Here is a 17,727-nt window from a genome sequence, read left to right as displayed (position 1 = left end):
GAGCTAGAGTTAGACTCTACCTGCAATAAAAGAAAGAAAGAGAGAGGGAGAGAGGGAGGGAGGGAGGGAGGGAGGGAGGGAGGGAGGGAGGGAGGGAGGGAAGGAGGGAGGGAGGAAGAAAGAAGGAAGGAAGGAAAGAAAAGTTCTTCTAAAGTCGGAATGTGGGCTGGAGCAATGGCTCCATGGAAAGAGCACTTGTTGCTCAAGATAGATTACCTGAGCTCAATCCTCAGACCCTCACATTAAAAAGCCAAAAGCTTGGGCTGGGGAGATAGATCAGGGGTTAAAGTTGTTTGCGAGCAAAGCCTGCTGGCCTGGGTTTGCTCCTCCAGTACCCATAGAAAGCCAAACACACGGTGGTGCATGCATCTGGAGTTCATCCGCAGTGGCAGAAGGCCCTGGCATATCCATGCATCTTCTCTCCTTCAAATAAATGAGAGGGAATTCCCCGAAGGAAACTTGTGGGGGACACAGCAAAGAACAACGGCAGAGCAAGAATCCAGAGAAAAACCCTGCCAACAATGATGTTTCCAGAAAGGTGAGGTCGGTCACAAAAGGTGTCCTCCGACATCCACACACATGCTGTGGCACATGTATGCCCATACTTAGATACAAGCATACGTGCTAATAAATAGAAATGAAAGTAAAATAAAATCAGAAGATAAGCCAGGCATGGAGGTCACAAGGTTATAATTGCAGCACATGGGAAGGTGAGGCAGGAGGATTGCCATGAGTTAAAGCCAGCCTGGGCTACGTAGTAAGCTCAAGGCTACATGGTAAGACCTTATCTCAAAAACAACAAAAATGAGAAGAAAACATGAATTTCTTGGGTTGAAGGAAAGGTACTAACAGACACTGTTGTCTCTACACCGACACAGTGATAAAACATAATTCCTTTTTTAATAGACAAAAAAATCCACAGAGGCAAGAGCCCAGGGCTATAAGAGCTAGCCTTTTCACACTCAAGTTCAGCTGCAAAAGTGACATGCCCCATCAGAACCTACTTTGCATTTGCACTGTAAGCCAGGTCTCTGCGATTTATTTACAATCACATTGCCTTAAAGCAACTTCAACTTTGGTATTTAATTCAACTAAACTTAAAAGTCAAATTTTAAAATATATTTTATTTATTTGAAAGAGTGAGGCAGAGAGAGAAAGAGAGAGAGAATGGGCACATTAGGGCCTCTAGTCACTGCAAATGAACTCCAGAAGCATGCACTGCCTTGTGCATCTGGCTTTACGTGGGTACTGAGGAATCAAACCTGGGTCCTAGCCAGGCATGGTGGCACATGCCTTTAATCCCAGCACTCGGGAGGCAGAGACAGGAGAATCACTGTGAATTCAAGGCCACCCTGAAACTACATAGTGAATTCCAGGTCAGCCTGAGCTAGATTGAGACCCTACCTCGAAAAACAAAAACAAAAATGAACCTGGGTCTTTTGGCTTTGCCAGCAAGTGCCCTAACCACTAAGCATCTCTCCAGCCCAAAAGTCAAAAATTTAATTGTAGTTATTTTTTTGAAGTGACTGGCCATATTCAAACCACATAGTTTGTCAAATTTGCCAAGTTATCAGAAACACCTAAGGCATGTGTTATAAATACAGATTGCCAAGCCAGGAGTATGGCTCACTGGTAGAGCTCCTGTCCACCACACATGAGCCAAGCTAACATCCCAGCACCACAGAAAGTAAAAAAGCCCAAGTTGCCTGGCTCTTGTCACCTAGGGGTCTTGATTACCTGTGAAGAATGACAACCAAAAACTGCTTTCAACAAGGGGTCCCTGTAATTCTCACTAGCCAAGTTCAGAACCACTGGTGGAATCCAGATGAATGCTATAAATACTTTAAAGTGCGAAATAGGTGTGAGAATGTGCTGTCTTGACTGGCAACTGGAGCCAAAGCGATGCGGTTCACAGCTGAGGCCAACATACCCCAATGACCCAACCAGCAATGCAGACCCCAGAACACAGCCAATTGTTTTAGCAGTTATTTAAGGACAAGTTAGGCTATGGATGCTACCGGTGGTTTTCAATTTTTAAATACATCTTTCCAAGTTATAGGTGTCATCCTATGTGTTCATGAAGTCTTCTAATGAAATTCCATGGTTGGCTTTTCTGTCCCAGTCACTGTCACTTGTCAAGGGAACCACGTATTCTCTCTTAGAGATGCCGGCTCTGGCGACAGAACGCAAGCATTTAGGTCACATAGGCGCACGTTCTTTGATTTGCAGCCCGCATGGCTAACCTTAAGACGGACAAGCATGCGAGGCCAAAACAAGCTCAAGCGCCAACATAAAACCTATGATCTAAAGTTATGGTCTGGAAAGCACAACGCTCTTGCAGGAGAAAAGGAAACTGTACTGACAGATAGCACCAGCGTATGCCTTCTTGGGGGGGGGGGTTTGGTTAGAAGGAAGGACAGGCAAGATGGAGCTGGAGACTAGGGTACTCAAAAGAGATGAGGACATCCAACAACGTCAAGCCCGATCTCTCTCTCAAGTCACTGAGTAGCTCAGAGCTTCCAAGGTGCCAGGGAGCCTCTCCATGCCACCGTTATAAGGTTATAGGAGAAGTTACCGTAGAAGGAAGTCACCCCAGCGACCTTCATCTTCACTCAGCACCCCTGCAGTCAAGCTCTGCATATCTGCTCCAGGCATAAAGAAGGAGCAAGAGGAGGCGGGTTGAATTTGGTTCCTATTCCATATGTTCTCAGCCTGTCTAGAGAGCGTATGGAAAACACAGGCGTCACCCTTATTTCTCACCAAGAAGCTGCTGTTTCTGCCCAATCTAAAACCAACAGAAGAGATCAGAAATACAACAGAGAGCCGGGAGTGGTGGCGCACGCCTTTAATCCCAGCACTTGGGAGGCAGAGGTAGGAGGATTGCTGTGAGTTCAAGGCCACACTGAGACTACATAGTGATTTCTAAGTTAGCCTGAGCTAGAGTGAGACCCTACCTTGAAAAACAACAACAAAAAAGTTTTATATGTGTGTATATGTATACATATGTGTGTGTGTATACACACACACAGAGAGAGAGATCAGCCTTCCTTAAAGAAACCTGTTGTATAGTTGTTTCCTCCTAATTGAAACATTTCCCCATGGAGGTAGGAAAGGAGCTCACCTAGGGCCCCTTCCCACAGTCTGTAAAGCAGGAAGCATTTGCCGGCAGGGGGGATTCTTCAGTGGGGGTGTCTATACTGGGCCCGGAGCTCCAGGGTTGCAGCTTTCAGGAGCTGTCACCCATGCTGGGGGACACTTTTTTGATGGTGCAGTTGCCCACGCTCCTGTAACTCCCATAAACTCACTGGCTCACTGGGCCAGACTTCGTGGAATCCTTTGGTCTATTGGTGATGCCCTCTGGAGAGAACAGATGTTTGTTCTTATGTCCCCAGGAAAAGTGATACAACATAGTCCTTTCTTCACCTGAAATATATTCCCTGAATAAGATAAAGGATTCTATTGTTTTGACCACACTCAGATGTGCCCACCAGGCATTTGTAGCACTGTCTCCAACGGGACATCCTTGCCAACTAGAGCTGAGCAGTGTCCATCCAGGTACAGCCTCTCCAACTTCCTAATGCCCAACACGGGGACTCCAGATGGTAATCTCATTATCTGCTCAAGCAAATCCCAGTTTAAACCACCAAGAGGTTTAGCTCTCTGTCTTGACAAGCCGCCAGAGTATGCTGGCTTACTCCAGGGATGTTATTGATAATTTAATGTTGCAGAGTGGCTAATTAAAGAAGCTTCGGAAAGAAGAGCATCGCCAGGCAGTACCTCTGAGCAGAACAAGTCTACCAGAAATGGGCTCTGCCCATGTATTTTGGCCTTAACCAAGAAGGTCTAGCTAAGTCTTCAAAGTTGGGTCGGGCTAGCAGGGAGGCTGAAGAAAGATGTGCCAAGTGCTCTTACAGCCGCACAAGTGGAAATAAAGACAAGCTCTCAAGCACCTGCCTCAGACAGTCTGAGAACAAATCTATTCTTACTCATCCACTGATGGATGAGCCACTTAGGTTTTCCTAGACAGTGAAAGACACTGTGATAAACCAGATTTAAACACAGCAATGCACAGGGCTCTTTGTCATTTACATTCCAGTTCACAAGGACCGGAGATTAAGAACAGTCTGGAAAGGAGTGAAACCTACATTGTCCTGCAATCAAATTAAACAACTAAATTAAAACAACCAACTTGTCAATATTCATACTAAGAGTGGCTCTCCTAAATGCAGTAATCATAATGAAGTAAAGGCTGACACCTATTAGCCACTCCAGAAACTTTGGAAATTTTTATTTTTTCATTAAAATTCACTTACTTATTTATTTATTGGTGCATGTGTGTGTTTATGAGCATGTTTGCCACAGTGTACGTGGAGATCCGAGGACTTCCAGGTGTCTGTGGTCCACCTTCTCTGAAACAGGGTCTCTTGCTGCCATAAAAACAAAACGCCTGACTGGAAACGAGCGCCAGACTGGCTGCTCCGCACGATTCGGGTTCCTCCGGTCCTGTCTCCCATTGTCAGGGACGCGCTGGGATCACAGATGCAAGTACCACTTTGCATCCAGCTCCACATGGGTGCTGGAGAATTGAAACCTGGGTGGGCAGGCTTTGAAAGGGAGAGCCTTTAACCACTGGGCCATCTTGCCAGCTCCCATCCCAGCAATTTAATTTAACTGGACACAGAATGCAAACTTAGAGAGATTTAAACATCATAGGACGGAGCTGGGCATGGTGGCGCAGGCCTTTAATCCCAGCACTTGGGAGGCAGAGGTAGGAGGATCGCTGTGAGTTCAAGGCCACCCTGAGACTACATAATGAATACCTTAAAAAAACAAGAAAAAAAAATCATAGCATGTGGTGCTTGCTTGCAAAGCCTGCTGGCTCAGGTTCAGTTCTCTAACATTTATGTAAAGCCAGATTTTAAAAAAATGTGGCACACACATCTGGCATTTGTCTGCAATATCATGAGACCCTGATGTGCGGGTACACAAATATGTGCATGCACACCCACAAATAGAGCAATATTTGTTTTTTAGATCATATAATGTTAGTGCTCTAACCCACAATAAGCACATAAGACAATGTTTGACATCATTGGTCACTAGAGAAATGCCAATAAAAACTGCAATAGGGGACTGAAGAGATGGCTCAGTGGTTAAAGATACTGGCTTGCAAAGCCTGCTGGCCTTGGGTTCAATTCCCCCATCGACCCAAGTAAAAGCCCAATAGGTATTAATTTGCAGCAGCAAGAGACCCTGGCATCTCCATATACATACAACACAACTACATCCAAGCCAGGGTGAGGTGGCTTACATGCAACCCTAACACTTGGGAGGAAGAGACAGGAGCTTAGAAGTTCAAGGCCAGTTGCCTGGGTTACACGAGACCCTGTCACAAAAAATAAATAAATAAATAAAGTCTGGGGTATATGCCTGTAATCCAAGATAGGCAGGCAAGAGAATTACCCCCTTCCTCTTCAAGTTAGAGGCAATTTTTACCTACTGGATGAGACCCCATCTCATCACCCACACCCATTACCCCTGCAAAAAAGAGAGAGAAGCACTGTAGTACATAGCAAAGAAGTATCCATGGATATTCCCTCTAATTTCTGCTACAAATGCTGCAGTGTTTCAACTGGTATTGCAGATGCCCTATAGGCCTTTCCTTGGAGTTTCTTCTGTGTTCTGTGTTCCTATTACTGGCGTGCTGGTAAATACTGAACAACTGGCTTCCCGAAGGCGGGAGGAGGCCCTGACTTTCCATTCTCTGTGCAATTTCCATGGTCTAAATGTGAGACAGTTTAGGGTTAACAGGATCCCCATGTGTAAACTAAAAGTGGCCAAAGGGAGAAATGTCCCTGAGCCTGTGAGAGCGAAACTTTTTCTTCCTTACCGTGTTGCCCCTGCATGGGTCCCCGCAGCCTCCTCCTTGCTGGAGGCCTGGAATGTCAGAAGAGTCTGGTCTTCCTCCTGCCTTCTGGCCTAAAGGATTTATTCCTAGACGATTACCCCTGCCACACCCACGTAGGCACTAGACTGACCAGCTGGGCCCATCTAGTAAATCCCCATAAAAGACCCCAATCAGACATCAAGCGGCTTTACCATTCCCAGGGACCACCCCCCCCCCAATCCCCAACTTACTGGTGGGGCTCTGACATCTTTCCTTCTCTTAAGATCTATAAAATTTCACCATCTATGGTCTGTGGATTTCATTCCTCAAGATTCATAAGACAAGAATCTAGAGGCCACTGATTCAGTAAAAACTTTGCATGACAGTGACCATTCTGTGTGAATGTCCAACAAAGAACTGAGACTGGCTCCATCATCTCAAAGACACCTCAAATGTACCTATCCTACTCTTGCCTCAAGTGGACCTATCATGGGCAAAGAAACTGAATGCGCACTTAGGAAGAAATGTGTACAAGGAGGCCTTCAGTCAGCAAGACGGCCCCAGCACACCCTGAGACCACTGCCTAGGAGAAATCCCAGTTTATGCCCGTGTTCCTGCTATAACAATGGTGCCCTACTACTGAATAGTGCTGATGAAATAGTGCGTGTTCCGTGTTCACCCCAAAAAGAAAAAAAAGTCACATTTGGACTTTTGCTCATAGTAAAAACTTTCTGAAAGAGAAAAAGGACTCTTCACAAAAGGCAGGAAAATATGATTATCTTTTTATACTTATTTGCTTATTGTTTTTGGTTTGTTTTTTTTTTCAAAATAGGTCTCACTGTAGCCCACGCTGACCTAAAAGTCACTCTGTAGTCCCAGGTTGGCCTTGACCTCACAGCCATCTTCTTAACTCTGTCTCCCAAGTGCTGAGATCAAAGGTGTGATCCATTATGTCTAGCTTTACCTTTATTTATTTATGTTTTTATTTTGTTTTGTTTGAGACAGGGCTCACTAGAACTCACTGTGTTGTGGCGATCCTTCTACCTCTGCCTCCAAGTGCAGGGACTATAGGCATGTGCCACCAAGCACAGCCCTCAGCTAAACTTATATTACCTCCTCCTCCTCCTTTTTTTTTTTTTTTTTTTTTTCACTTTTGAAGTTAGGGTTTCACTCTAGTCCAGGCTGACCTGGAATTCACTATGTAGTCTCAGAGTGGCCTCAAACTTATGGTGATCCTCCTACCTCTGCCTCCCACGTGCTGGGATTAAAGGCGTGCACCACCATGCCCAGCCTTATATTTCTTTCTTAATAAATCATAAATATATAACATCCTTTTGTTTTGAGAAAGGGCCTTTCCAAGTAGCCTAGACTGCCAGTGAACTCACAATCCTCCTGTCTCAGTCTCCCCAGTGCTGATTACCAGCATGTCCCACCATCTCGGCTCTGACTACTTACATAGAATGGGGAGAGTTGTAACCACACGTGCTGATGTGCATCTTTAGTTCAGCTACTTGGGAGGCTGATGCTGAAGGATCTAAAGTTCAAGGGCAGCTGGGACAACAAAACAAAACCCCATCTCAAAAAATATAAGTAAAAGTTGAGGCTGGGCATGGTGGTACACCCCTTTAATCATAGCACACAGAAGTTGAGATAGGAGATTCACCATAAATTCAAAGCCAGCCTGGACGGACTATAGAGTGAGTTCCAAGTCAGCCTGGGCTAGAGACCCTGGTTCAGAAAACCAAAATAATGGACTAGGGAGACGGCTCGGTCAGTAAAGAGTTTCTGTGCAGGCACAGTACATGAGTTCCTATCTCCAGCACCCACATAAAAGCAGGCATGACGGTACGTGCCTATAACCCAGCACTTGGGAGGCTGAGACAGGGAGTCCCCAGGGTTTGCTGTCTAGTCTAGCCAAATCAGTGAGCTCCGGATGCAGTTATGTCAAAAACTAAGAAGGAGAGCAATCAAGGCAAACACTTAGCATCAACCTCTGGCCTCACATACATGCATACCCAGCACCCACACTTTCACCCACGCTTGTGCAATCACACCTACCCACAAGCGCGCGCACACACGCCACACACACAAAACACGCAAACAAAACACCGAAATGGGTATCTGGAGAAGTACAAATGGCACGCAAATTCAATATTCAGATCCCGATTCATACACACAGTTCGGTGACTTCTGGAACTGCCAGGCAACTGCTTCAGATTATATTCCAGCTTGGAGCTGCATAATACTAAAAAATACCACATCCAAAGTCCAGTACATTTTCTAGCCCAAACAAAAACTAATCAGTCCCTAAGGACTCAAATGAAATCATAAACGTTCCAAGCCCAAGGCTACCTAGGTCAATATTTTCTTAATCCCTGTCACAACCCCACATTGAATGACAGTAGAGTCAGAAAGATCCAGAGGAAAAGTTAAGATAATAGAGCTATCTTAACATATCTAATGAGCTGCCTTGCAGAAGGCTGACTAGGTCTATTGTTTCGTCAGGGAACACAAGGTGGAAGTTACGGGAAGAGCAGATTTTGACACAGGTCATCTACCACCACCACTAATCATAACTAACATTTTGCTGGAAGCCTCAATATACTGATTTATATCTCACTTACAATCAACTAAGACCACTCCTGTCTCTTTCACCCTTGGACAGTCTACATTGATTGGGCTTTGAAGGATCATTTGTCCAGAAGCCCTTGAGGACCTGAGGTCCCCGGCTGGCCACAGCTCACAGAGGCTCATGGCGATCCACCCATCCTGAGCCCGAATCTCACTCAAGTCCTTGCAGCCTCAGATTCAGCAGTCAAAGCCGGGACGACAGAAAGTCAATATGCTTAGTCCTAAGGGGAACAAGTGCCTAAAAGAGTCCATCTTCCTCATCACCAGCTAAAACAATAACTCATTTTTTTCAGTCTCTAGAGGTTAAGAGCTGGATGCTGCTGCTCTGAATTCTGAAGTTTCGCTCAATTCACGGGGTTCTTAGAAAGGAAGTATTCGTCTTTCTAACCCTTTTCACCTCCTTCGTGGTTCTGGGCCTCATTCAAAGGCTGAGGTGCCAGTAGAGATCAAAGGATACTTCCTTTTCAAATGATATATTTGCTCTGACACTAACTTAGCAGCTCAATAACTTACACAGTTCTCTTATTCACTAAGTGGCCAACATCACTTTCAACAGAGCATGCCTACTTGGCCTCAGGAGTTGCTGTAGGGCAATCTATGAATGTGACAATCAAGACGGGACATATGACCTGCTTCTAGAAACATCAAAAGGTTTTAAGGGAAGCTTCCTTTCAGGAGGTAATATAAGATCAGATGGGAGAAGAGCCTGCAGCCTGGTCCCAAAGAGGGTCCCTGAGTGTAACTGTGTATTTCATGCACACTTAGTCCTCACTACAACTGGTAAGACGGCCCTTATTATCTGTTGGTAAATGGGCCTCAGAGAGGCGTGGGTGTCACCTGAGACTACCCTGCATCTGGGTCTGCTGCTTCTGCAGCTCTTTCCAATACAGCACACTTACTTCCTAGAACTTCCCCAGCTCCCTGCCCAGCAGGGTCAAAATCCTGAGTTCTCGCTTTCTTTCGCTGTAGATAAGTGGTAGTCCCACATCTCCTTGGGCGCCGGGAGTATTTGATGAAAAAATCCATATAAAGTGTTTTACCTGGTGCCCACAAGTTAAGTGCTCCTTAACGTTGGCTACTGTTGCTTCCAAAGACACATGGATAGACAACACGCTACCTTTATACAGATTATATATACCTGTCCTTTCCGAAAGCTTTACAGGATGCACTTCTTATGTCCAGTTAAAAACGAGAGGCATACGGTAGTAGCAAAGAAAGCCAGCTGGCAGTGGAGACAGTCCTGGCTGTAGAGTTGAGCCCTGTCAGTTCACTGTTCTGGGCCTGCCCCGCCTGGAACATAGGAATGTGCGGGCGCTTGCGTGAAAGCACTTGGAACTAGGGGGAAATAGCTATTGCTTAAGGACAGCTGCCTGGGTTACTCAAACTGTTACTACATGATAACTGTTACTACAAGTACCTTCTATCAAGAGTTTTTCAGCTCTCTTTCCAAACTACAGAGCAACTGGGGCTAGAGATGTAGCTCAGTGGCGGAGTGTTTGGCTAGCATACAGGAGGCCTAGGTTCTTTGCAGAGTCCTGCCAAACTAAACTCTGCTGCAGTAGAGGCCCAGATCATTACTCTGATGCAGTTGTCCCTAAAATGACCACTAAACGATTACGACGAGACACGGGTCCTGGTATACTGATGTGTGTTCTAATAAAAATAACATTCTCTCACCCTTGTAAGCCATCTACTGCCCTTAAATACATTCCCATGGAGAGACAGATATTCATAGATACACACACAACTGCAAGCATCTAAACGATGTCATACATTAAGTAATGAGATACCAAGCATGACAGCTGCACTAAGTAGAAAAAAGGTCTACTCAGAAATTCTGCATGCCACACTGGGTACGTTGAACAGTTTCCATATCTAATTTAGAATATGGTCATCCCCAGGTGGATGGATACTGGCTTACATACTAAAGCTAAAATATATGCAATTAAACATAATGAAAGTTAAATTAAATTTATTTTGACGGTGATTGGTTTTTCTTCTTTTTAAATATTTTATTTTTATTTATGTGTTTGAGAGGGAGACAGAGAAAGGAGAATGGGTGCACCAGGACCTCTAGCCATTGAAAAATGAACTCCAGATGTATGCACCACCTTGTGCATCTGGCTTATGTGGGTACTGGAGAATCGAACCTGGGACCGTAGGCTTCACAGGCGAATGCCTTAACGCTAAGCCATCTCTCCAGCTCCTGGTTTTTCTTTATTGTTGTTGTGACAGGGTCTCTGTAGCCCAGGCTGGCCTCAAACTTAGAGTAATCGTCCTGTTTCAATCTCCCAAGAGACAGGATTACAGATGTGAGCTTCCATGACCAACTACCATTAGCACACATAAAACACACACACACACACACCAAACAAAACATTGAGTCTAGAACTGGGAAAATGACTCAGCTGTTAAAGGTGTTTGCTTGCAAAGCCTAATGGCCCTGGTTCAATTCTCAAGTCACCCATGTAAACTAGACGTAAAAAGTGGGGCAAGCATCTGGCATTTGTTTGCAGTGAGTTCAAGGCCACCCTGAGAGAACATAGTTAATTCCGGGTCAGCCTGGGCCAGAGTAAGACCCTACCTCGAAAAACCAAAAAAAAAGGGCTGGAGAGATGGCTTAGCGGTTAGGCGCTTGCCTGTGAAGCCTAAGGACCCCGGTTTGAGGCTCAGTTCCCCAGGTCCCACGTTAGCCAGATGCACAAGGGGGCACATGCGTCTGGAGTTCATTTGCAGAGCCTGGAAGCCCTGGCACGCCCATTCTCTCTCTCTCCCTCTATCTGTCTTTCTCTCTATGTCTGTAGCTCTCAAATAAATAAAAAATTAAAAATTAAAAAAATTTAAAAAAAATAAAAAAAGTCTTAGTAGCTAAAATTCAAACCCAAGTCCCTTAGGAGGGGATTTAAGCCACTTACAACACCTCGGGCATTCAGATCATCTCAGAGCTAACACTGGCCCCAGCAGTGCTCAGATGGCTTCGCGGGATCAGCACAGCAGGCACGTGGACACCACATCAGCTCTAGCTCAGGGCGAGGAGTAGTGCACCAAGAAGTCTTAGCTCACTGACACCTCTTCTGCCCTTTTGCTGGAGTCAACTCTTCTAAGTGAACATACTTTTTAATCCATTAATATGTGCAATTCAAATAAAATTGCAGGACTGGGAAGAAGGCTCAGCAGTTAATGGTGCTTGCTTGCAAAGCCTGGCAGTCCTGGTTCAGTTCCCCAATATCCATGTAAAGCCACATGTACAAAGTGGCACATGTGTCTGGAGTTCCTCTACAGTGCCAAGAGGCCCTGGCACACCCATGGATATTTTCTCTCTCTCTCAAATAAATGAACAAAAAATATGTTCTAAAATGTGAATTGGAAAGGCAGGAACATAAGACAATCAGAAAAGGGCTGGGGAGACAGACACAGGGACTCAGTGGTAGGGGAGGCCCTGAATCTGATCTGATTTTTTTTTTAAAAAAATTATTTTTATTTATTTATTTGACAAAGAAAGAGGGAAAGAGAGAATGGGCATGCCAGGGCCTCTGAAAACGAACTCCAGACACATGTGTCCCTTGTGCATCTGGCTAACGTGGGTCCTGGGGAATCAAACTAGGGTCCTTTGGCTTTGCAGGCAAATGCCTTAACCACTAAGCCATCACTCCAGCCCTGATTCTTTTTTTTTTTTTTTAATTAAACCAAAGGACTTCAGAGCTATTCCTCCAGCCTCCTGATTTTTTCCTCTACATTAGATTACCTGTGCATTGAGAAATCAGTTTAAACTTTTTGTTTTTGTTTGTTTGCTCTTTGAGACAGAGTCTCATTTATCCCAGGCTGACCTGGAACTCACTATGTAGCCAAAAATGACCTTGAACTCCTGCCTCCAACTCCCAAGTGTGCCTCCTTGCCTGGTGATTTATTTTTACATTTATTTAAGGTATTCTACAGTGCTGGGTTATGATAAGCACTTTATTTCGAAGCTATACCCCACCCCTAAAATTTTTAAATAGCTAAATATATAAAACTGCTCATTTCACTTCATAAGATTTTTTTATTTTATTTTATTTTTTTGTGTGTGTAATTTTTCAAGGTAGGGTTTCCCTCTAGCTCCAACTGACCTGGAATTCACTCTTTAGTCTCAGGGTGGCCTTGAACTCATGGTGATCCTCCTACCTCTGCCTCCCGAGCTTTCATAAGACATTTTCAAACATGAAGTATTTTCATGGTATTGCACTCTACCTAAAATGCTACCTTAAAAACACACCTACCCAAATATGCACTCCAAATGTCTTTGGAAGCCATATCACTGGCTATCCTAATACCCATGTAGGGGCAAGCAGCTCATGCTATAAACTGGTAAACAGAAATATTTGATACTTTACCACCAATATACTCAGAAAGTTCATATGTAAAAGACCCAAATCCTCTTTGCAATAACTATTCATGTTGAATGTGTCAGTCATCAGAAAACAGAAATATGCTAAGCTCTAAGTAGACTCCTCTTTGAATGCTTAAATACCAATGGATTGGATAATATCATCTCGTAAAGATATCTGAATATAAGTAAGTAAAGTACCAAAAAAAGCCTTCTTTTTTTGCAGTACTGGGGATCGCACCCAGGACTGTGGGTATTCTAGGCAAGCACTTTTCTTTTACTTTTTTTTTTTGGTTTTTCGAGGTAGGGACTCACTCTAGTCCAGGCTGACCTGGAATTCACTCTGTAGTCTCAGGGTGGCCTTGAACTCACGGGGATCCTCCTACCTCTGCCTCCCGAGTGCTGGGATTAAAGGGGTGCGCCACTGCGCCCGGCTCTGGCAAGCACTTTTCTAATGAGCTCCAGCTCCAGCTCTTGTCCCAATTTTTATTTTGAGTTTTACTAAGGTTTTGCTAAGTCTCCCAGACTGGCACTGAGTCCTCAACTCTCAAAGAGTACGTCAGCTTTCCAAGTATCTGGATTATCACACTTGGCAAAAAATTAATTTAAACCTAGCTTTAATTAGGAAATTTTGTAATGAAATGGGCAAGTGTGACTACTGGGGGGGGGGTATTTTGTGTGTGTGTGTTTTTCAGGGAGAGAGGGAAACATTTTCTGCAGTGGCATAGCCACTGGTAAAATGCATGAGCTCTGATAAATAACCCTCCACCCATGTTCATGCAGGAATCCTAATAAAACTCAGCAAATTGGCAGGCATGGTGGCGCACGCCTTTAATCCCAGCACTTGGGAGGCAGAGGTAAGAGGACTGCCATGAGTTCAAAGCCACCCTGAAGACTACATAGTGAATTCCAGATCAGCCTGACCTAGAGTGAGACCCTACTTCAAAAAACCAAAAAAGCCGGGCATGGTGGCGCACGCCTTTAATCCCAGCACTCGGGAGGCAGAGGTAGGAGGATCGCCGTGAGTTCGAGGCCACCCTGAGACTCCATAGTGAATTCCACGTCAGCCTGAGTTAGAGTGAGACTCTACCTCAGGAAAAAAAAAAAAAAAAAAAAAAACTAAGTCACACATACTTACACAAGAAAAAAAAAAAGCCATCAAATTAGAAGAGGGACTAGTTGGGAAGAAGGGATTTAATGGGAAAGGGACAAGAGAAAGCAATGCAAGGGGGTTATGCTCAAAACAGTGTACACAAACATAAAAACTGTCAACAAATTCAGTGCGGTAGCTCACTCTGTAATCCCAGCACTCAGGAGGCTGAGATAAGATTGCAGTTGAGGCCAGCCTGAGCTACAGAGAGAGTACCAGGTTAGCTCTACTTCAAAACAAACAAAACAAACACTGTCAACTAAAAAAAAAAAAAATGTGTTGCTGGGCATAGTGGCACACGCCTTTAATCCCAAACTGGGGAGGCTAAGTTAGGATCGCCATGAGTTTGAGGTCAGCCTGAGAGTACACAGTGAATTCCAAGGCAGCCTGGCCTAGAGGGAGACTTTACCTTGAACAACAACAACAAAAAAAAGTCAGGTGTGGTGAGGCACATCTTCCTTCAATTCTAGTACTCGGGAGGCAAAGGTAGAAGGATTGCCATGAGTTTGAGGCCAGCCTGAGACTACAGTGAATTCCAGGTCAGCCTGGGCTAGAGCAAGACCCTACTTTGAAAAAATAAAATTATGTATGTGTCCACATCTGAGAAAAGGAAGTATGGTATTATAATAAAAAGCCAATTTATGGGCTGGGAGATAGCTCAGTGGTTCAATTCTGCAGTACCTATGCAAAAGTCGGGCACACAAAATGGCACATGCAACTGCAGTTAATTTGTAGCAGCAAAAGGCCCTGGCATGCCCATACTCACTCAACTCTCTCTTACAAATTGATTTTTAAATCTAACTTTGATTAAATAACCCTTTAAATTAACTATCATAGTCATTTAAAAGAATTTATACTGGGGTTGAAGGAACTTGCTTGCTAGGCCTGACTACCTGGGTTAGATTCCCCTGTACCTCTTTAAAGCCAGATGTACAAAGTGGCACGTGCATCTGGAGTTCATCTGCAGGCAACAATTTTCTCTGTGTCTTTCTGTCTCTCTCTCTCCCGAGTACATAAACAGATACATCACAAATTGCAAAAAAAATTACAAAATTACAAAAACACATCAGAAATAAGTGTTGTATCTTCAATTCAATATAGATTACTGGGCTAGAGATATGACTCAGCAGTTAAGGGCTCTTGCCTGCAAAAACCTGACAGCCTGAGGGCCTGGGTTCAAGTCCCCACTACCCACATACAGCCCGATGGACAGTGGCACATGCATCTGGAGTTCATTTGCAGTGTCAACAGATACTGTTGCATCCATTCTCTCTCCTCTCTGTCTCTCAAATAAATAGGATTTTTTTAAAAAAAAAAAGACAAACATCGACTACTCAAACAGGCAATACTAAAAACCTCAATACAGTTCTCCTACTTCCCCTTTTTTGAGATAGGGTCTTACTCTATAGCCTAAACTGGCTTAATATATAGCTCAGGCTGGCCTCAAACTCAGAGACGCAGCCCCTCCTGCCTCAGCCTCTCAAGTGCTGGAGTTACAGGCCTTCGCCAAATCACTCAAATAAGTTCTCTTTCCTTTAGTTATTTTAGTTATTTGCACCACAAACTCTGGCATAATGTGTTAATACAGACCAGAGAAATAACTGAATTGTGGTTTCAAAGAAGTTAAACAGATGGATAAATCACAGGTATTATTTAACATTAAGCTCATGAAATAATTGTCTAACAAGTATAAAATCACCAAGGAAAACTTCTGGCCCTTACAGGACTTTCTTACAAACAGCGAAATCCAGGCTGCTGTGTGCTTTCTAACCTCCACACAGAACCTGAACTCTCAACCTCAGCGGTCCAGAAAACACAAGCACTGCAATCATCCCAAAGTCAGGTTAAGGTATTTGGCAAAATTTAGAAATTTTAATTCACTGTCGAAAAGCTAGGAAAGCTATGAAAGAGATTAAAAATATATATATATATGAACAGAAAAGACAAGGTATGCTGTTTGTCAATGATCAAATTTTACAGAGAGTCAAAGCTCTAGTAATTTCCCAGCACCATCCAAGCACAGCACCTTATGGGGGAAAAGTCATGTGTGAGCGCAATCACTTATTAACATGCTACTTACATTGCTTTTTGCCATTTATAAGCTTCATTAAAGACACTCACAAACAGGTAACCAGGTGAAAGACGTTAGGCTCAGATAAGAAAAGAAAAAGTGTCGTAAATTCGAACTACAAATTTACAACCCAGAACGTCCGTCGGGAAAGGTGCCCTTTACACATCTCCATCATATATATACAAGAGCTGCCGATTGTGAAATAGCGCACTTTCAGCGCTGTATGATTACAAACTCTCAACTCTACCCCCTTCCAGAAAAAAAAAAAAAATCCACTCCAGTCCTCATTGGTCCTCATAGTTCCGGCCCACATGGTATCAGTGGGCGTTTCCCTGCCAACAGCCCATCTCATTGGCTGCGCAGAAACTGTGCTTAATAAGCTGTGATTGGGGGGGGGGGGATCGTCAACTCCACGCCTCCAGCCTGGTGCTTGCCTCTAGGCCCGAGGTACCGGCGGTTACCAGGCTCTTCAAAGGACAAGCTAGGGGCCCCAGCTGCCAGCCCGGAGATGCGCGGGGCAGGGACAGGCCCGCCGGGCTGCCCGCGTCTCCGCCCCACTGCGGACCCTGCCCAAAGCCCGCGCGCGTGCCTCCTCCCCGCGACCCATAAGACGCGCGCGCAGTGCCTTCGGCTCTTCTAGAGCCGTGACCCAGGGGGACACAAGGCTCGTGCCCAATCGGCCCATGATGCGCATCGGACAGAGCCAGAGGCAGGCTCGGGCAGTGCCCCTTAGTGGTCGGCGTCCGGGGAGAAGAGTGGCTCCCGCGCCCTTCCGAGCCAACACCCCCATCCCCCGGTGCGCGCGAGTCCCCGCGGCTCCCGCCCCTCTTCCCGGCCGGTGCGGCTCGGCGGCGGCGCTGCAGTCCTCCCGCGCGACTTACGCGGCCTGTTCTTCCTCCCCGAGTCCATCCTCCTCCGCAGCCGGCATTTCTTGGCTGGAGAGTCGTGCTGCGGGAGCAGCGGCTGCGGCTGGAGCTCGGGCAGGAGCGGGAGGCGTGCGGGCGCCGAGTCGCATCCGCCGGCCGAGCCCCGGCTGCAGCCCGGCAGCGGGTGGAAGCCGTTGTGCAGCAGCCCGTTCACGCCGGTGCCGGGGTCCTCGGCGGCCCCGGGGGAGCGCGGGAGCGAGCGCTCGGGCAGCGCGCCGCGGTCACCCATGCCCGGGGCTCCGGGATTCGCGCGCGAGCTCCGGCTCAGGCGGCCTCGCTGGAGGTCATTCTCGGGCGTCTTTATTTCCTGCGATCCTCCCTGCGGCTTCCGATTCTGCAGCCGCAGGGGAGCCGCGGCGGGGGGATGGCGACCCGGGCGCTCCTCCCCTCCTCCCGCCGACTCCCCCACAGCCACCTCCTCGGCGGCCTGGGCCCCGCGCGCCGGCTCCGCCGCGCCTGCCGGGAGCATGTCGGCCTCGGGAGCGCGGTCCGTGATCGTCGCGCACCCCCGGCTGGGGCGCACGCCTCCCCCCGCTCCCCAGGCCCTGCCACTTCAAATGCAGCTTCCTCGCCTCCCAGACCTGTCCCCGCCACTGAGCATGCCCAGTCCTTTCTGCCACCGCCACCGACGAGTTTCAACGTGCGGAATGAAGTTGTCTGGGTTTGCAAGGAGGAGATGGGCGGACTGGGCTTTGTATG

General features: G+C 46.1%; 1 protein-coding gene across 3 annotated transcripts in view; it reads right to left on the bottom strand.

Moving 5' to 3' along the window:
• Positions 1–16,309, bottom strand: part of Pank1 (pantothenate kinase 1) — a 71,523-nt gene extending 55,214 nt beyond the window's left edge. Inside the window, exon 1 of one of the 3 annotated variants that reach the window (XM_045158912.1) lies at positions 16,112–16,309. In XM_045158912.1, the coding sequence (XP_045014847.1) occupies positions 16,112–16,113 (2 nt within the window). In that variant the 5' untranslated portion in view covers positions 16,114–16,309. The remainder of the gene's footprint in view (positions 1–16,111) is intronic. The other 2 variants (XM_045158910.1, XM_045158902.1) reach the window with 2 other exon arrangements.
• Between the last annotated feature and the right edge of the window lie 1,418 nt (positions 16,310–17,727).

This window comes from Jaculus jaculus, chromosome 1 (assembly GCF_020740685.1).
Source record: "Jaculus jaculus isolate mJacJac1 chromosome 1, mJacJac1.mat.Y.cur, whole genome shotgun sequence".
NCBI lineage: Eukaryota > Metazoa > Chordata > Mammalia > Rodentia > Dipodidae > Jaculus > Jaculus jaculus.
This window is presented reverse-complemented; position numbering and strand designations above follow the sequence as displayed.